This window comes from Trachurus trachurus, assembly GCF_905171665.1.
Source record: "Trachurus trachurus genome assembly, chromosome: 4".
Taxonomy (NCBI): Eukaryota; Metazoa; Chordata; class Actinopteri; order Carangiformes; family Carangidae; genus Trachurus; species Trachurus trachurus.
Genome location: NC_139898.1, coordinates 8,757,940 through 8,779,505, shown reverse-complemented (window position 1 = coordinate 8,779,505; position 21,566 = coordinate 8,757,940). Strand labels below are relative to the sequence as shown.

The following is a 21,566-nucleotide window of genomic DNA, read 5'->3' as shown; positions in this document are numbered from 1 at the left end:
AGTCATATACAGATGTGAGTGGCTAGAAGTTAAATAGCTGGTGTAGCTTAATCCACTGGATGATTAGGAATCAAACACAAATTCTACAATATGAATCTTGTGGGATATTTGCTGCTGCTTGTTATAGTACAGTCAAAAGAAATGTGTGCCTTATTTCTGAAAAGCACTTGTCATTTGATCAGCAGGGACCTGAGCATTTTCTACAGAGACTCTCACTATTCAATTACAGAGAGACAGAGGCAGAGTAGGAAGTAGGGGATGTGTGCTGATGGAGAGTACGCCCTGCAGGGTAAATGTGGAAGCGATTGTCTGAGTTACATGGCTAAATCAATGAACAGCACGTCACATTATTTTCCATACTGTGACCACAGCAAAAGCTGATCCACAACATACACTGTAACGCTTATAATGGGTTAAGTGCAACAATTCTGTTTTTATTACTACGAATATGTCAACAACCTTTATAGATCATAGAAAATGCTGCTGCTTCCGTTTTACGGATTCAAACTGACAAACAAAGCAGAATAGTTATCAGTGAATAGTTGTATTTTCCCAAAAAGATAAACTGCATCTTAACCAATTTATGAGATATGAACTGTAAAAAGAACAGTCCACCAATTTTGTCTGTCACTGTGAAGTCTAGACTTGACAATGTGTCTAAATAGCTATTGATTCTACATGCATCTGATTATTTGAAAGCAAGCATGCTTCCAAATGAACTGGCGGTATTGCTGTTCTGTCCCAACATTGAACATTCACATTATCCTCCCATACTGTTTATGATCATCTCTTGAAAAAACACTGGAAGGAATAACTCATATGAGAAATATTACTGAAATGATCCAAGATATATCACTATCTTGTGACTATATAAGGCACAATTTTATCAAGATAGTGGTAATTTGATGGTATTTTTCTTCAGAAGTAGAATGTATGTGTTTGACATGCAGCTCCATATCCCAGCCTCTGTCAGTTCTGCATGACCCAGTTTTCCAAACCCTGTGGAGATATAATGTGCAGCATAGGTGTGTAATTTGGAAATGGAAATACCCCCCCAATTTAAATCGATGTAGAACTAGAGAACTAGAAACCAGCTCTGAAGAAATTGTGCATAATTTTGAGCAAAGACACTTAATTTTTTCAAAAGTGAGATGGTACACAAGTCTTACCCACCATGGGCATGCCAGACAGTAATTAACGTGGATGGAAACTGACCTTGGGCATAGTTCACCTTTGAAGCTAACATCACAGTGGGGTTTTTTAAAGTATATTTTTTGCGCTTTTGCCTTTAATCAATAGCACAATTGAGAGAGATAGGAAATGTGGAGGCAGAGAGAGGGGGAATGACTTGCAGTAAATGGCCACCCAATGCGGGATTTGAACTGGGACCAACTGCAGCGAGGACTGTAGTCTCTGTATATGGGGAGCCTGCTCTACCCACTGTGCCACATGACACCCAACATCACAGTGTTTTTGAGTTTAGAATTTCAAATTTGAGTTCTGCCTTGGAGAGAAAGTATACGCTGATTAGTGGAGTAGCTTCTGCCTTCTAATTTCCTCAGTGATCAGAACCTGAAAAACAATGCACTATTAGCAGACTTAGTGCCACTTTGTGCAATTTCCAGCCCACTGTGTAATTCAGAATCTCTCACAACCCACTGCTCTCTGATGTGGATTAGATTACAAATGTCATGCCTGTTTGTGGATATTCCATTAAATGACAGGAAGAAGATTTAATTGTAGCAAATAGTGAACAGAGTACTCAACAAAAAGACATTAATAAAAGTGAACTTTTTAAGCCATTTCAAAAAAAGTTTATCAAGTAAGTCAAATTGTATACTACTGGCCATATTGTACCACACTGATGATGTCAGCAGTGTAACTTGATTGGTGTGATATGTGAGGACAGGCACTATAAATAGAGGCCAACAAGCTGGGGATCTATGATTCTTGCCATGCCACCATCCTTGTAACTGAGCTTATACAGGAGACACAAGCTAAACCCCAACATACAATGAAGGACGAACACAGCACTGAGCACAAGTTAATACAGTGCAAGTAGCAGTCAGAGTGATGGTGCATTCCAGTTGTACTCGGAAGTCCGAATATCCAAACTCTGAGTTTGAGTTTTAAACTGGAACATCCACTGAAGTTGGATATCCCCCTTGGAAAGTAGAGATGGCTGCTACTTGTGTAAACAGTGAACACTTTTACTGTTTTACTGTTTCTTTTATTTATCTCGTAATTGTTTTACAATCAAAGTGAGTCATATACATAGTCATAGAACTGTTCAATTCTTATCCCTGGACATTTCTCTACACTGTATGTGTAAAAACAGCCAGGAGTGTTATCAAAATAATCAATTTTTACGACTTCTATGTTTGTTTTTCAGTGCTTAACTCAGAAATGAGGTCATTCTGAGCTCCAACTTCCAAAATTAATGGAACGCACCATGAGTCAGTTGAGTTCTGACTTTGGGAAAGTAGGTATTGCATGCTAGCTTTGACTTTGAGTGAAAAACAGAGGTCACAGCATGTTGGTCCTCCCTGACTTTTAAAATCACCAACCAGACAGACCAGCACTGTGTGGGCTGGTTAAAAAGTGGAAAGAGGAAAGTGTCTCCACAGCATGATGTCCTTGAGCAAGTTAACAGTGTGTTCCCTCAAGGCAACATAATTTCACCTTAGTTAAAAAATATGTTTGATATTTCATTGACCTGTAACAGATAGAATGGCCCCTGCCAGTAATACTTAATGCCTGGTTGGCCTGGGATTGCACTATGTAACTTTTGTTGCCTGCCCGGCACCATTGTTATAAGAGCCTATCGCACTATTCTCAGTATGTTCTTCATAGCAGAGGCACTGAAGAGACCAAAAGAGATGCTGTTGGAGGAAGAGAGAGTAGAGCAAAGGACCAGACAAGGGTTAAGCTTCATAAAGTGTAAGTCTAAATCATGACTCACTTTTATTCTTGATGAGAGTTCAGAGAAAAGACAGAATGAAAAACCAATACTGAATTTGCCACCTTGTCTGGATGTGCAGGGCTATGACTTTTTCTAGTCAGTAGCACACCTCATGAATAATTGTAATTTATGTCACTAAAACGGAGTTAAGAGTGATGTACAACACAGCAATACTTACACTATAATTAGCAGTGTGTCTGTCTACTGACATAACTGGCTTTCAGATGTCAGTCAGATGTCAGTTAGGGAAACAAATCCCAGCGGCCTACATCTAAGCGTCTGTGTGGTATAATATGCCAAGAAACTGTCTGTTAGCTGCAGAACATATTATGGTTTATAATTCCCTATACAAAAAGTGAAGAGAATCCAAATTTCAATTTGAGCAGTTTGACCTGAACAATAATCACTGAGATCACTGGAGTAGCGTTGAGCCCCTAGAAATGAGTTTGCTCTTGGTCTGGGCGCCCGCCTTCCCAGGATCCGTCAGAGGAGATGAAATGTGATATTAGAGTTATTGAACTGCACTGGTTTTCCAAGCAGAACTAATACATTCACTAAATATGTGTGACATTGTCAAAATAGGAGACACAGATATGTAGAGTTATACATCGCAGCAACATGATAGCAAAACAAGGTCAGTCTGTGGTGTTTGTGCAACATTTCTGTTGATTTAATGACACTGGAATATTTTATTGTGCCTTGCCCGAGTCAGATTTTGATATTATTTTGACCGTTGCATCTCTAAGATAACCTTGAAGCCCAAGGGGGATAGTTGAGGCATTGGTATAGCCAAATAAATGGGAACAAGGCATCATGCGCCTGAAATACTTGGGGCGTGATTATTTTCCAGGCAATCATTCCTGCTCTCCCATTATCACTACTGTCAGTGAGGCTTATCTCTGGCTGCCTGCTTCACCAGTCATGGCTCAGACACATCCTCTAAGCAACTACGACGCATTGTTCTAATGAGGTTACAGCCTGAAGCAAAGTGATTTGTTTTGTAGACATTATTATGGTGGCCTTTTGGCTGGCCCCTTAATTTCATCATTGAAGCACTATTAAACAGCAAAGGTCTTATAGGAGAACGGACCATGCTGAGGGACCTTTTGACATGCTCACAGTGGTAGTTGCATAACCCTGCATACCAGAGATAGTTGTGTTTTTAGAAGTGAAGTATCGCGCTATTCATTTATAATTAGAGCGTCAGATGTTGAGATTGAATTAGTTTTGATGGTGTGTTTTGATAAAACAGGTGTTTTTCATTCATAATTTCAAAAATGATTATCTCGACGATTCTTCAATGCCTAGAAGTGCTACAAGCTGTACAAGGAACTCATGAAGCAGAAACACTGAAGATCGCAATTAGCGAAATAAGCTCTACCTTTGTTATTTTTAATAAAGTCAATTGCCAATGTTAAAGGGGAATTGCTGTTTTTACAATCAAACAAAAACCCAGATAACTTTGTCATTACAAGTTGTTCCGACGAAATGTGATGCGAGTCCATGGGGCAACGGAATGCAGCCTCTAAATAACACATCTGCCGCGAAACTCGTTCATTTCACCAATATTTTATTATGATACACTAGTGCTATTCCCCTTTAAGTCCGGGGTTACCTGTTATCAACATCCGGGATCTGTAGGTTGACCTACTAACCTCTGACCTGGATGATGTCATATCTGAGTGCCACACGGCTCATTTTGATAATAATGATTCCACTTCGGCATTCGGGTCCATTTTCAGTGCAACTAGCCCGAGCTTTAGTAAGTCCAGGTTGCGGAGAGGAAGCCTGTGGAAGCTGAACTTCGTCCAGCTGGTCATTTTGTTCTGACAATTTGGAAACACGCAGAAATGAACCATAGCATTAGCAGTAGCAACAAGCCGCGCGGCGCTGCAGACTAGGATAGTGCAGGGCAGGCTGGTAAGCGTGCTAAATTCAGTAGAATAAAAGATGTGATTCCACCTACGAGGACAGCTGTTGCTCAGAAAAGGAATGAAGCTATTGTCAAAGTTTTGTTTGTAGCAAAGTTTAGATATACTAGCTACACAAAACATTCCCGAGAACATACACACAAACACATGCACAAACAAGTCCAAAAGTCCAAATCTTGCACTGTCCAAACAAATCTCATGTGTTGTTTGTGTGATTTTTAATTAATCTGAGAGAGTGACACTGGATATATATATTTTAATAAATAATTTTTATTTTAAATAATTTTAATATAGAAAAACACAGACTTAAAATCCCGGACAGCCCACAGTTAATTTGTTGTTTTGCTCACCCTCCTTCCTTCCTCCATGTGCATTTGTTTTCAAGTAAGCTGACGAGAAGCAGGGCCGGAGGGAGTCATTTTCAGCCCTGGAGTTTCATGCCGTCGACCACTTCAAAAAGTTCAGAGACAGGGCTGGGACACCGGATTGGAGGAGCTGATCTTGCAAGGTTACTTTTTCGGCCCAGAGACCCTATAGGGGGAAGGTAGAGAGCCTCCATTCTCACTGTAACAAGTAATTTAACCATCATAATTACTCTGAGGCTGTTTAATTAAGGTAAAAAAAAAAATATTGCAGACAGTGTTTAATAAAGGTTGATTCCTGAAAACAGAACAAATCGCTTACCATAATCACTTTATCATTTTATAAACCTCAATGGCTTTTGAGATCTAAATAAAGGTTAAATGAAAAAAGAAAAAAAAAAGAAATATTATATTGTATCATCAGATCCATTTTCTTAGTGTTTGAACCTACATGGTTGATATTTACATGATCTTTTGTCACTCCTCCAGCTCTGAGTCAAGTCCTTGGCTTTTTGATGCTACTGTAAGTTGACAGTCAACTGTTTTGGTCGTTAAAATGTTCAGGGTTACACCAGCGACTGCATTTCTGGTCTGGCTCAAGTTCCTAAACAGTTTGATTCTGAACGGTTGGTTCATACCTTTACTTGAAATCAACAGAAGGGAGATGCCAGGAAATGAGGGAAGAGAAAGATCATCTGGGCTGATGTGGTTCAGGTTGGGCAACTTAACCCCCCCCCCCCCCCCCCCCCCCCCCCTGGCTCACAAGATGCCTGATACTATCTCTTATGGGACCCTCCTTGCCGGGCAAATGCCAATGTCATTCAAACACCACACCCCCAGTTTCAAATACAGGCTTTCATTTACAAAATCAAGGCAAAGCTGAGATTGCAAACCTGTTGTGACAAGTTCTCCAACGACAAAATATGCTGTTTTGTCGCTGCCCTGCAGAACAACACACGCAGGTGTTTCTGAGCCGATGCCCCTATGAGCAGAGCTCAACTGCCTCCCAAAACTGTGGGGACATTGTGGTTAGATTTAAAGCAACTACTTTGTTTTCGTAGATGAAATGATAACAACGTGGTTAGAGTGAACGAAACAGCTTTGTCTGTTAGAAAACGAATCCCGATGTGTAAAACTAGTATGGTCAAAATAAGAACAAGTCTTAAAGGTAGAGTCTGGAGGTTTTTGCTCAAAAAATAAATGCTGGACGGGGCGGTGTTCAGCTCACTGGGTAGAGCTGAACACGCCCCATATTGAGGCTACAGTCCTCACTGCAGGCGGCCCCGGTTCAAATCCCGCATCGGGCAGCCCTTTCCTGCATGTCATTCCTCCTCTCTGCCTCCCCATTTCCTGTCTCTCTCTCGACTGTGCTATCGATTAAAGGCAACAAGAAGCCCAAAAAATACCTGTATTTTGGTCTTTTGTTTTGTTTTGTTGTGCATGGGGACCCTTCTGGGTGGAGAGTCGTGTTTTCTCTCCAGCCAATGACAGAGCTCAGGTGAAGTTCCATGCAGCTCAAGTAGGAGGGCTAGCCCTGCAGGAAACAAAGGGATATTAATTGGTCTTAAAGGTCATGTGTCTGATCAGAACATGGATCATAATCAACATAATATTCTCCCGTTACTATGTAATACACAAAAGGCACACTGACTCCACATGTGCTGTTATCATGTTTGATTGTATGTTGACAGAAGTGGACTTATATTTTGAGTTTGTCCAACAGGTATCAAATTCCCATGCTTCTCTCTTTGTTGGTGCAAAACATTGCACTCCATTATAATACAAATAATTGACAAGAGAGGACCTTTTCACTCACCAAATTAATAATGAGGGTCAGGGTATGATTATTTCTTTTTCTAAAAAAAAATTGTAGTATAATCTGTAACTTGTGCATGACTTGTGTATTTCTTTTGTTTGCTTTAAACATGCACACAATAGGAAACATGACAGGTTGTTCTGCTCATGCACAGACAGTCTCAAGATGTCGTCTTTGTCAAAACATTTCTGAATGGGTTACTATCTACTTGACAGCTGCTCATGTTGCCTGGTTTCAACACAAACGCCCAGAGCTGTTCTAACAAGCTCTGTGTGAGAGAGAAGAGTGACAACCAGCATCTCTGTGTTTGCTGCTGTGTAATAATATGGATGTTTGTATTGGACCTTTATTATTAACAAAGGACGTTTTCGTTGTGACAGTCACGTCCCATTATTGGATGTATTTAAATGGAGCTAAGCGAAAGTTCAGACAGGAAGACTATCTCTTAAACACACCTCCAAGCCTCTCCCTAGTTCTCCCACTATCTTCTCGCTCCGCCCTCTTCACCTAATTCATCCAATCACAGCCTACCATCTCCTCTCTCTCCTACCAATCAGCCACTAGCGTCAAATTTGAAAGTGTTCTTCTCTGCTGTCATCCCGCTGTCATCCAGCAAAACTCTCAGCCCACCTCCGCCCCTTCATCACCTCCATCTAGACACTGACCATCTTCATCGGGGTCTTCAACCAGAAGTCTCCTCGACGGGCAGCCCCATGCTCTCTACCACCACCAGTGTCTAGGCCCGGGGGGGGGGGGGGGTATCTTCTTCAGATGCAAGCTCTCACCCATAGATCATTACACCACGCTGATCTACTCCCCGGCGTCTTAGTGCCAAAGTCTATTTTTGTGCACAATAAATGTCATTTCACTTTTCAGTCTGACTCTCTTCTTCCTTATTAGTCTGTCCTGATTGAACTGTAGGAGACTGTCACCTGACAGTGAAAGACCACTTTAATCTCAACAACAGCTAATGACATTAATATTAACAGATGTGCCTGTATTTAAAGAGTAAAATCACTTTTAAACTGACTCAAACCATCCATAAATTCAGCTTTACTTGTGACATACAGTATGCCTATTTCTACCACTGCATGTCAACTACAGTGTTAATCTGCCCTCATAATTTCTGACACTGTTTCGGGAAGCATATGGTAATGATGTGGTTTAGAGATATTGATCGGTTGGTTTTGTCCAGAGTGAAATACCCACCAACTAATAGAATATTATTTTGCAGTCATGTTGCCCTGACAGTAAATCCTAATGGCTTTTTATACCAGCTGCAACAGTGTGGCTATTAGAAGATCCATCTTGGTTTTGTTGACAGACTTTCTTTTTTTTAGCTATGAAACTTTACAGGTGTGTATGTTTTTATGGGTTGGCTGTTTTTATGGGTGTGGTGGTCTGACCCAGGAGGCTGGAAGAATGGATGTGGCCATTGCCGCTGAAGCTGTCAATCATGCCGTCACCTCCCTGCCTCATATCCTACAGGAACACTGTTGTCTGAAACTCACATCAGCCATGTCATGATTCAGTTAAACCTGAACGCAGGTACACACAATCTGATTAGAAACCAGAGATCAATGATAGTTGTCAGTACAAACAATGGCACACAGCAACAGGAATATAAAAACCGATGTATCACTACACTCCTGTTGTGTTATCAGATCACAACCATGCTCTGAACATAACCAGTGTTTTACCGTTGTAGCAGTAATTAATCATCAGTTTTACAGGAGTGTCCAGTAGAATAGATAACATCATCCAGCATGTTCATTGTCAACTTTGGTGAGAGTGATGCTTTCTGCCCTCTTTCTTGCCCTTTTGTTCAAGTGGTGCTGTATCAAAGTTTGCAAAACATTTGCAATTCTGATTCTCTGCTCTGGTGAATGATTAATAATATCATTGCAAACCCACCATTTGCTGCAGGAAAGCACACAGCAACAGTTGCAACAAGCACCGAGTGGCTTTAAAAGAAGACTGTAGAAGCAGTGATGTCCTCCCAGCATTAGCATGGGGCCTGGAGTGTATGAAAACCTCAGTTGCATGCAATGAAAAGCAGATGTGCACTGTAGTTCCCAAATATTTACTTTAGAATAGACTGGTATTAATTTGTGCAAACGTGACATACAGGCGGTTTTTAGTTACCCACTCATCACTGTAAATAAATAATAACATCGCTAAGTTTCCATTTAACTGGGACTTGTGCGTTCACACCAGTTGCTTCAAACATGATTAAGAAAATCATTGTTATTGGTCAGTGATTAAAGGTTCAAGAGATTCACATTTCCTTTTCAAGATCAGCATCTGAATCCAGATGATACATGAGCAGTTCAGATCTTGGCTGGTTGATCTGGACGGAGTGTGAGCCCGTCTGCCTCCAGGGTGTGATGTTCGGCACAGCGCAGCTTGTAAGTCACAGACAGGTCGACGCATTGTGAATGAAGCTCTACATTCCCTAAGTGCCAACAGCACCGCTGCTCTAAATAGAGATTTTTAAATAGACAATAGTGTCTATAAATACTTCCTAGTTCTGCTCCATTTTGACTCTTGTGGAACTCCTCATGCAGTGACTCACACACCATTCCTGAACATGTGCTGTTATTTATTTTTAGATGCTTTGAGGATGATCTCTCGCATGGGATCAGATTCTCAGGCACACAGTGATCACATTCTCGTCTTGATAAACAAACCCACAGAAAAGATCCCGTTGGGTTGTTTTAGTCACCTGAAAACATTTTACAACACTCAAGGTGCATCATGTAGATGTGGTCTGACTGAATACATACATCTTGTCTAACTACATTAAGTTAAACAAGACCTTCTCTAGGTTTATTCAGAAGGTTTTTCTGGTGGCGCAGGTATAAAAACATTATTTTATATACAAAAACATAAATGCGACATTCTGACAGATTATACCAATATGTATTGTTATTTGTCTTATAGCTATGACAGATATACTTTAACCTACAACAGTCTACACTTTTGCATTGTACTGATAACATACTTTTAGTTTGTATTATTCAACTTTTTCCCAACATTATCTTTATTGAGTTTTCACAATGTTTCCAAAATACATAAATATACAGAAATAAGAAGCTCTCACATCAAGGAAGACATCAGGGATAAATAAATTATTGTCCAGCATTTAAAATGTCCTTCCTTGCAAGTCGGGTATTTATGAGATAACATAGAGCAACACTTAGGTGAGAGTATAAGTATAAAAAAACAAAACAAAAAACAACAACAACCCGAACAATAAAGGTTTCTCTGCCTTATCAAGAGTTAGCCCAGGTTATTTCACTATTGTGCGTGGATCAAAAATACAAATTTAGATGTACAATTCACACAGAATAAAGAAATCAAATATCAAAAGAAAAGAAATTATTTTGGATCACTGCAAAGGACTACCGACAACTACGCCTCGTCAGCTTCATTCCCCACATTACTTAAATCCACACTCTCCATATATTCCATAAAATGACCCCAAATGTTTTGATATAGTGGTAGTTTTCCTTTTATAATGTAAGTTATCTTCTCCATAGGTAAAGTTGTGGATATTTCCTTAACCCAGTTGATAAGTTTTGGTTTACTGGTACTCCTCCATGAGAGTGCTATGAGTCTTTTTGCAAGCAGTAAACATAAATCCAGGGCAGTGATTATTTTTCTAGACATGTGATGTCTATCAGGATATAACCCTAGAATAAATAGTTTAGGGTCAAGAACTAATTTTATACCTAGTATAGTTTCTAAAGTTTGTTTAATCTCCACCCAAACACACTCTCCACACCTGATGTGTTGTATGACAATAAAGAGACCTTTGACCTTTGACCTTTGACACAGGTCTGGGATAGTATCGTTATACTTACTAAGCTTTTCTGGTGTCACATATGTCCTTATTAGCCAATTATATTGGAGTACTTTGAGATGAGTATTGGTAGTTTGTGTTTGTGCTTCAGCACACACTTTTTCCCAGTCCTCGGAGGGCAAGTCCTCCTGTAAATCTTCCCTCCAGGCATCAAGTTTCCTTAAGACTCAGAGGATCCCTCTGCTAACAATATATTTTGGAGATAATTCCCTTTCCATAGCAATCTTTTTTCATTTCCATTTCCAAAGTGGACAACGGGGGGATCGACAGTGTTATTCAACCTAACGTAGTGCTAATACACAGTGCCTGATGTGTTGCACAAATATCCTCATCATAAAACTACAGTATGCCACCCTGCACTGCACATATTGACATGTGACAAATAAAACATTTGAATACTCAAACCATCACTGTGACATCATTGTTGTTACTTTCTTTCAGTCTCACATCTTGGCCTCAGCTGAATTGTTCACTTCACATGACACACAAGTCCTGAACAATTTAAACTTCAATGTTAAAATGTTCCATTGGACCTTTCTAAACTCTGGTCAAACTCAATATTTTAATTGGACATAAAACATGCAAGCATGACCAAAAGCAACACCTGCACAAATTATTCACCACCACACCCTATTAATAATATGAGCTCATCTGACAGAGCCTAATTGCCTGCTCGCCAGCTTTTACAAGAACACTTACAAGAACAGGGGAAGCTGTTATTCTCTGATGCAGGGAAGAAAATGGATCAATGAGTCTGCACTGATCAAGTTTGTGTTTCACTGAATCAATTTAGCACTCAGTGATCTGTATCTTATGCTTTAAGTACAAGCTATGAGAATTATTTTTAGTAATGGATGCTGGAAGTAGCAAGGCCCTTTCTTTTTGGAGGATATGGCTGTTGTTATGTAATTTCCTAAGATGAAAATCAGGTGGCAAATATATATTATAGCCTACTACAAAAACAGCAATTTCCCTCAGCTGAGCACAGCAGGTTTTGGTCTATTTTCCATTGTGATTTAACAGACGTTTGACATTTTGGCAGTATTTACAGCACAGGAGGGAGTATGTGACTTGAGAAACAACAGAGTCCCATGTTTATTGTAATGAGTGAATACATCACCAGTGCAGCACTGCAGGTCACTGATGCCCATTTTAAGTTTCTGGACTGTTGCTTTACAATGTCGTCTGACTGCACGCTGTACAATGATGGAAAATTACCACTGGACTTCAGATGTAAATACAAGAGGGCTTCTCATTTCTAGCTCGCAACTGTTGATTTTGTTGATGACGCCTTTCCTTTTTTTTATTTTCTAAATGTTAGCTCCATGAGTTTCCACAAGGTTTTTTGTATTGTGGTGTGGATGAATTATTGAACAGAAAAAATGTAAGAGCAGACTGTTACTTTGCTGTTTAATGCTCACTAAACAAGTAAGAGATAAAAAATGATGCTTGATGGTGTTTTCATGTCATGTCATATCATGTTTTAATTATGTTTTTTTAGTGGGTTTAGTATGAATCACACATTTGACTGAGATTGATGTTGTGCAAATTTCCACATGGTAACTACACCAGGACAGAGTTGTTAATGTTACCCTATAGTATAAACTAATAGAAGCACCCTGACAGGTAAAATACTTCACAGTAGATGTGCTAATCAAGAACAGGGCTTTTTATGTGCTAAAATAAAATAAAATAAAATAAACCATCCAAGAATTATTGCTGTAGACTGGTCAGCCAGACATACTGGCATGTGTCTCTTCTATTAGAGCAGATAAATACACTGATTATTCCAATGGACATTGTAATAGCATTTCTACCATTTAGGTCGCCACCAAACTCTTAAACATCTGGTTTTTGATTTTTTTTTTTTTTTTTAAAGTCACAGGTAAATGTGTATGAAGTGTGTCAACTACAATTCCCATCATGCATTTCAGCAAGAGCTATCCATTCCCAGTGGTTAAAATCAGTCACATGGGAGAGAGCTGCAGATGACAGTGTTGAGAAAACTGAAAACACACTGTATTTTAATTATGGGTAATTTGATAGAATTCAGCTGCTTTGGTTACTCATTTTACTCTTCACTCAAACATAAGAGCATTTTGAATTCCCTACCTCTCATGAAATAGGATTTTCAGCCTTATTAACTAAGCTTTAGACTCTTTTCCTAACGCATTAAGCCTTTTTGCTCTTAGCTGCAGCTTATGTTATGGCTGTCTACTCATCTTCATGTTGATAAAATTTGCCTGAGACAACAAATACTCAAACCCCAAAGAAACATTGCAAAATAAAATCTTGATTCAGTTCTGTCAGATTCACCCACTTTCCCAACAAATACAACAAAACAGCTCTTTTTTTTGTATTTTTTTGTTTATCAGTCTGGTAAAAATCTTAAGGGTCCTGTGGTGTGATGACTCATGATCATTTGTCCTGAAAAAGCGATAAATCAGATGACCACAATGCAAAGTTTACAAGCTGAACAATTAGATGTATAACAGATGACTGCGTTCTCCAGAGTCAAATAAGGCGTCAAGTAAATATCAGAACTGCATGTGCTCTGTAAGTGCTGTCTTTTAAGGTACACCCTTCTATTCGATGAGACTTTGACAACGCTCTGTCTCAGAGTCCACCTTAAAATGTCCAGTCATTTTGGATTTGTCCTGTGAGAAATTACACATCTCTCCTGGATACAAAACATCTGGACAACAACAGGCTCAGAGGAGTTTAAACTGAGGCAGCTGTGGGGGAGTGCAGCAGACAGACTGATTCCTTCAACATGAATCCTGCTCTGGTGGTGTTGGCGCTGCTGGCCACGGTGGCAGCTCAGTCTCACGACCATCACGACATGGGATGGGTCAACGGCTACCGCCAGAGCTTCAACTTCCAGTGTCCCCATGGAGAGGTCCTCGTGGCCATCAGGAGCTACTTCAGCGAAGCGGAAGGCTCGGACCGACTGTGGTCGTTTGAGTGCCAGCCCACACCTGAGAACATGGGGGAGCCCAGCGATTGCTGGTGGGACGACATCAGCCGCGCTGGATTGGAGTGGTGGGTCTTCTGGCTTATGTCAGCACCTGTTGTCTACTTTATCTGACATTTACAGCTGTGAGCTGGCGTTCGCTGCAGGAGGCACATCTGTTCAGGGTTTAGAGTGAAGTTTGGAGTGTGGCCTGCATTTACATTAACCAGACAGTACAAGGGTTTTATACAACCTTTAAGCTCAATCAATTCAATTTTTAACGGGCCAAGCTGGTCCAATCTCAGGAGCTGTCAGCATGAGACAGGGTGGGGCATTGTGGGATGGATGCAAACAACCCACTTTGATGGATTGTAATTTGTGACTGTTGTTTTTTTCTTCGGTTAATGGTCCCAGGACTCATAGCATTACAGCCTGTCACGGCCAATTAGGATTTAACCACTGAAGATGTCAATGAATGATACAGAATGATAAACAACAGTTCAAACAAAAGAGATCAATAAATCAGTCATCTGGGAATGTCTGAGTCATATTACTCGTGTGCAGTAAGGGCCAAAAATAATACTCAGACCTTTTTTACTCTGCACAGTAGCTGTGAGCATGTGTTGATTGTTGATTGTCTTATTAAGGATGCAAAACTACATTTAGGGAGGACATTTATTACAGACACATCCCAATGACGCCCACTTACTCATATCCTGTTCCAACCAATAGGAAGAAGTAGATGACAGACGAAATGCCTTTAACTAATTCCATCACTCTGGTATATACTTTGTCCAACAACACAGGCTCATAAAGGTCAACATCGACTGACAACATACAAGGTCTGTGTGGCTTTTTCTGTGGAAATTGTTGTATGAACAAAACACAGAGGTGATGGGTGACCGACCTCCTGACCTCATGCAGAACACATAAACATAAATACAGCTGTAACCAGTGGATGTAATCGGTCAGTTGAAGACCACATTACCCACACACAGTGTTATAGTTACAACCCCTGAACAAAAACGAACAGGTATTGCAGTAAGTTTTGTTTGTCTTATTTTCTGCAAGATTGCCCAAGCCTATTTGAAAATCCCTTTGGTCTACAAAATGTCAAATACTATACAGACAATAAAAACATGGCACATGTATGCATTTTTAATATGCATCTGAAGAACATTAACATCACTGTGGTGCAACAAAACTGTTCCATTAAAATCCAATCCGGGTTTATCATCATCATGTATAATGGTGATGAATATAAAGAACTTGATAACCTTGTCAATTTTCAAAATGTAGATTATGAAGGAGAGCATAAACCTAAATATATTACTAAACAATTCATATTGTAAATGTAATGTAGGTAAAGGGCTTCCTATTGAACGGCGTTTTTGAAATCCTTCATCTAAGCAGTTGGAAACAAATTCTCAGTGATAAGCTTAGATGTGGCTCTCCTGTCTGACAGTGTTAAGTCAACAAGCATCAGCTAGACAAAGAATGGGCGAACTTATATCAAATCACTGATTCACATTGTTAATGGGGCCCCTTAAGATAGGCTTCCCACTGAGGTGTCATTGCAAATTGTCCATTGGTATTGTAAGGGGGAGACAGCGGCAGTTTGAGATATTGCAGTGTCTTCACGTTTGTCAGCCCTTGGGGCCACCCCTCATCATAACTGGGGCCCCAAGCTGTTATTGCCTGTTGTGTCTCGGCTCGCTCATGGTGAATCACTATGGGATCCCCTTTTAAAACAAGAATAGGTCAAACTCAACAAATAAAACAGCAGCCGAGGATAATTATAAATCATCTGTCTCATTTTGATTTAACCTTCCTGCTTCGTAAACCAAATCTTTTGAAGGATGCTGCATCTCTGTTGTGTAAAAGGCCTTATGAAGTGGAGATTTATGCATAGTAGCCATACAGTAGGCTACCATATGGCACCCAGCAACTTCCATGTGTTAACGCTAGCTATCTTAACTGACGAGTTTGCTAACATGATCTGTGTAGCTACTTCGAACAATCAAGGTAATATGTTATGACCATATAATTTTTTAACACAGCTTGAGCCAAGAACATGGGGATTAGGCCTACATTTTAGCATACTCCCTACATGAATGACCTGAGTTCTGAAACAAATAATTGTCCATGGATGCATCAAAAAATGATTCCTATTTAACCTGCAAACCTGCAAACAATGAGTGTGAGACTAGATAGTAAAATACTCTACGTACTAGTTTGTTCCTGCTAATGCACTTAAACAAGGTTGTTTTTTTTTTGCTCAGATTTTCCAGATGTAAAAAATGAATTGTGACCCCTGTTTTATCATTCAGGAACAGTGCCAGGCCCTGGGTGAGCCTGTATGAATCATTCAACTGAAGATATATGAAACAGGTTTTCAGTGGTCCTTCAGTTATCACATTGTACTTTACAGGCCACATAAACTACAGCATTTCCTGAAGTGTTGCAACACGTCACTCAGATTACGCAGATTACGCAAGAGAAGAGGAAAAAATTAGGAATGTTCTCAAGGTTATCTTTTACTTCCTTCTTATGATCAGCTTCCCTTATGCTGCCAGGTAATCTTTTCATTTTACACCACAGCCTCACATATATGTTTGACTAACTGAAAGGTTGATCTAATTAAATGGCTTGGATCAACCTTTAGAGATCCTGTTTAGAGGGAGAATAGCGGCCTGCCATCTTTTAGTATACAACAGCTTGAATCATACGACTAGCTCAGCTCACTCCCTGTGTATTTTCTGCTTCAGATGACTTTCTCCAGGTTGGAGAGCGGAACACATTTGAGCTCTCCAGATTTATTCCTAGTTAAACTTGGCTGCACCCTGCTCACTGATTCAAAGACAAACACTGTCAACACTATGCCGCTGCCACGCCTGCCTCCCTTTAACACAGCTGTCTGTTTGAATTATACTGGCCAGGACATTACACTGCAGGGTAACTACCACCATTGGCTGAATGGCTGAAGGCTGTGCCCGTGTTGCCATGACAGATGTCTATGCATGCTGCAGCCCCTGCTGCTTGGACCTGGTATTCTTGAATGTGTTGTGGTGACAGCAATGTGTATGGGCCGTAAACAACCTGCGCAGTCAACACGCCAGTATTTACTTCAAATGGTCAACATTTTCTCCTTGTCTAAAAAGGTTTTTTCAAATATTTAACCTCCCAAAAACCCTTCAAACTTTATTTTTTATACTTTTGTTTATACTTAGGCAGATGATTGGAATGGAAGCATAAATGATTTCATTTTACATGTTTCCTTCATCATGAATTATCAGTGATTGTAACATAATGCTTCTTGTGTCTTTGCAGGACTTCAACTTGTACCCGCAACGGTTTGGTGGCAGGTGTGCAAAGCAAGTACTTTGAGTCTGTCCTTGACCGAGAATGGCAGTTCTACTGCTGCTACTACAAACGCCGCTGTCCCTACTCCTGCATGTATGTCCTCACAGAAACATAAATTATGTTCAATCATCAACAGTTTGACATAGTGGGAGATACATTTACTCACTCGAGTTGGATGAAAAGATTGATCTAGCTGTGGGGATCAGGAGACTGTTGACTTAGCTTGGTGAAACAGAAAAGAGCCAGCAAGAGAACATAAACATGACCACCTAATTAATTAATCCCACACTTGTAAAACATATACTTCACTTTCTGTAGTGATGAAATTACAAGAGGTGTTGGTAAACAGGCAGTTAGCTGTGTTCATCTTTTTGTACTAAGATGAGCTGAGCTGAGCTAACCTTTTCCTGACTGTAGCTTCATGTTCAGCATAGCCTACAGACATGAGGGTGCTATCAATCTTTTCATCTAATTCTCTAAGTCTGCTTCCTAAAAGCTCAAAATACTCTTTAGGAGACTTGGCAAAAAACGTTTTTCCTCAAACTCGTATGACTTCTTACAGGAAGACCAATGACATTCCTGAACACCACAGAGAAGAGGCAGAGCTGGTGATCCCTAGTTATGGCTACTTCATCCGGGGTGCCCAGACCACCTTCAGTGGGGTGCTAAGGTTTGTTCAAAAATATTTGTGTTTGCTTTTTTCTTTTCTGAATAAGTTCTGATCCCATGTGGCAGTGGTTTGGATCTAAAAATCAAACCATAAATGTTGGGATTTTCTCATGGCCAAGTTGGGAGAAAAGGTCTTTGAAGTGAGGCCAATGGGACCAGAATTTATAGGCAGACCATACGAAGAACAAAGAATCAAAAGAACCAAAAATTTGGTCATTTATAATTGTATGAACTGACAGGACTTTGTCTCCGTTTCAGAGATCGGCAGTGGAAGTACATCCTGTGCAGAATGACAGACTTTGACTGTGACTTTGAGAATTTATAGATATGCACGCAGCATTTTTTTTTAACCAATTCATAAACAGTTCTAACTGAAATACACATTTACTCTTACATTTAAACAAAAACATGACACTGACATTATATAGAACTGACATGGTGACTATTTTCATTCATGTATTTTCTTTTAATAAATGAATAAACCACAAGCATCGCTGTTTTGTTTTTTTTTAAAGCAGATATCAGTGGAATGTTTTTGTTAATATAAGTCCTAAATAGTCCTATTTTCCGTCAGCAATCACTTACATGAAGTATTTCAGCCTAAACACGAGTCTCTCCGTCACTCTGCTCTGCTGTAACCCGAGGAGAAAATTTTCCTTGTGGGATACAAGTGTTATCCAATGAGGAGAGAGAACGGCATGAAGGGCTGTGTGTGCAGCCAAGGGATGCGCGTGAATGTGGTGACGTAGCACGAGGACCAATTGATGCCTGACAAGGGCGGGGGCTGCTAACTCATGGTGCGTTCAAAGAAACTCGTACTTTGTGTTTTTCCTTCCTGTGAAGTCATACCAGTTCGATCTGGTACGAGTTCACGGGTCGGAAGTTACGAGTGGCCGTTATAGGGAACTTTCACAGACAACAGGATGGTAAAAACACGAGCTACGGGTTACCTGGAACGCTACCAAGTCGTAGTTGTGACTTGAAGCTGTAACTTACGGTTTCAAAAGCCTGCCTTGAACGCAGCATTAGCCGAAACGGCCGTGAAGCTGATATCTGCTTTAAGTATATAGCATCATGTAAAGGAAACTGTCAAACTAAACATCAACACACAAAGCCCACAGGGGATCTGGGCTCCACTAGACGGCTCAAGTGTTTTCATAGTAGAAAGAGGAACTGGAGGTCCTTTGGCAACACGCGACCACAATTTCTTTGGGGTCACATGACTTTGATGGCCAAAAAACAAGGTTCACATCGCTTTGTGCTTCAGTGAGTTGCAGGGTGTGACTGATTATGACGATGTGTTGGAAAAAACACTTGGAACAATTGCGTATGTGTTGGAAGAGATGAGAGGCTCTTTGAGAATCAATGGCAACAGGAGCTTTAGCAGGAAATGTAATGTACCCCACCTGCTTTCACTTGACTTCACAACTCTCCTTTCTTAAAGTGTCTTGTTCAGTTCGGCAACATACATACTTTAATACAAAGGTGTGTTCATTCATTCTGGATTTTTTTGTTTTAGTTTGTTGACATGTTGCCAAAAAGCATTTTGCATGATGTAAGATCAAATAACAGAGTAGGCCTACATGATATTTAATATGAAATGTAAGCAAAGCATTGAAGTAGTATTTAAGCAACTCAATATACTTCCCTGACGTTCTCTTGGGAAAGGTTGTGGAGAGTTTAAGCCTTCCAACAGCACAGAGAGGATGAACTCAGCCATGATATCAGCAGCTCCTTTGGGCTCAACTTGGCTGAAGATAAACTCAACACTACTTTACAGTATATTGCCACAACACAAAGCTTGAAGAAAGAGTATGTTTGTGTGCTCACATGCTGTAGAAGGGCCTGAAATCAGGGATTACCATATCAACAGCAGTCAGGGGGGAAATCTTGTGTCGTCAAAGTAATTATTATAAAGGAATAGTTCAACTGTCTCCAAAAATACACAGCTAAATACATTGAAAACAGGTTGAGGAAAAGACTGACTCTAATAGTTGCCTGCTAAACACAAGGCTAGAATCGCAGCAAATTAGCATCTCTTGAAACTTAAACTCTTTAAACTTACCAAGCGATAAGGCAACTGTTTTGTTTTTTTGTTTTTATCTCAACACAGAGCTGTTTTCCATTGCGTTCTGTATTTATGCTCTATTAAATTAACTATCAAATAGTTTCAGTCGTTTCCTTAATGGCCAGTTGAAGTGGTTCAGGCATCTGATAAGGCTGCCTCCTGGGCACCTCTTTTTGGAGATTTTCTGTCATGTCCAGCTGGGAGGAGACCCCAGGGCAGACCCAGAAATCGCTGGAGGGATTACATATCCCATCTGGACTGGGAACGCCTTGGATCCCCAGGAGGCTCTGGAAAGCATTGCCAGAGAGGGGAGTGTCTAGAACCTCCTGCTTAGCCTTTTGCTACTAAGACCCAACTCTGGATAAGCAGGAGATAATGGATAGATTGATTCATGGATTTTTTTCTTCACTGACTGAATAATGGTTTGAACTTTCACATCTAACTTTCAACATGAAAGTGATCAGATTTTCCCAAAACGTTGAACTATTTCTTCAATGAAGTTTTAGACTTCATGGTTGATGGTTAACAAGTGAGAAACACAGGTTTGTATTGTTGCATCAAAGTTTCTTCTTGATTTTGGAAACAGGAGCTTGTTAATTTTCAACCTGGGCATTAAGTAAGGATTGTTTTGTAGAACATGTAGAACATTTTCCTTCAATTTCCATTTTATCTCATTTAGTTTAGAGCTTCATTAAATTATTCGTTAATGAATGGCTGTGGTATCCCTAAGAAATGTAATAAGTGTCTCTTTCCTACTACATCAGAGAGCGTGTCAATTTAGGATAGGCGGTCACAAAGCAAATACGGAAAAATAAAGTGTCTAGCAGCCACTTTGCACTTCTCTTCATTCTACTGATTTTCTACTGGACAAGCACCATTTCTTTACCAGCTTCAAAGTGCTGTTAAAATCTATTGAAAGTTAATGGAGTGGACTGGTTGAGGGTCAGCAAGCGCGCTGCACCGTCTTGAAAAGAGCTGGGGACTGGGCCAGAAGCTTTCAGCACTGTTTGTTTACGGCAACTGCTGTCTCGGGGCACAGGGCCAAACACCACAGCGTGACACAGCTGTCCCCTGAGCCAGTGGCTGGTGGCGAGCCACACGCCTGTAGAAGCCTCCAGCCCATACAGATCTACTGTCCATGTGGTGGAAGCCTCCTTCCTGGGCTGGAAAAGAGGGGGATAGATTGTCCTGCTCTATCCGCTTTACCCTCCAACACATTTTCATTACAGCAGGATGAAAAATGATCCTTTCAAAACAATATTCACACTGGCTGTAATTAGAGTTTATAGGAGGAGCCACAGAGCTATTAAAGTCTCCTTACTGCAATCACATTTGGAATCTGTAGTTAGCCACCATATAATTAAATGCTAAGTATACATTTATGACAACAAAGCCTCATAGAAAAAAGGGATTTGAGTTTTGATGAAAACCTGCTCCTGTTTTTAGCAGAATGCACTGAGCAATGCCTCAATGAATAACATTTAGATAATGCATACTTATTTTCATTTTTGTGACTTACAATGGATAATGAGTTAGGACGATGCAGAGTCCTCATGAATGGTAACCCCTTGGTTAGG

At 40.2% G+C, this 21,566-nt stretch overlaps 1 protein-coding gene across 1 annotated transcript; it reads left to right on the top strand.

Annotated features, from left to right (window-relative positions):
• The first annotated feature begins 13,648 nt into the window (after nt 1-13,648).
• On the top strand, nt 13,649-18,407 carry dpt (dermatopontin). The gene is made up of 4 exons (XM_083969902.1): nt 13,649-13,978; nt 17,220-17,345; nt 17,815-17,922; nt 18,180-18,407. The coding sequence occupies exons 1-4, from the start codon at nt 13,710-13,712 to the stop codon at nt 18,244-18,246; spliced, it is 570 nt and encodes a 189-aa protein (XP_083826028.1). The 5' UTR covers nt 13,649-13,709; the 3' UTR covers nt 18,247-18,407.
• The last annotated feature ends 3,159 nt before the right edge of the window (nt 18,408-21,566 follow it).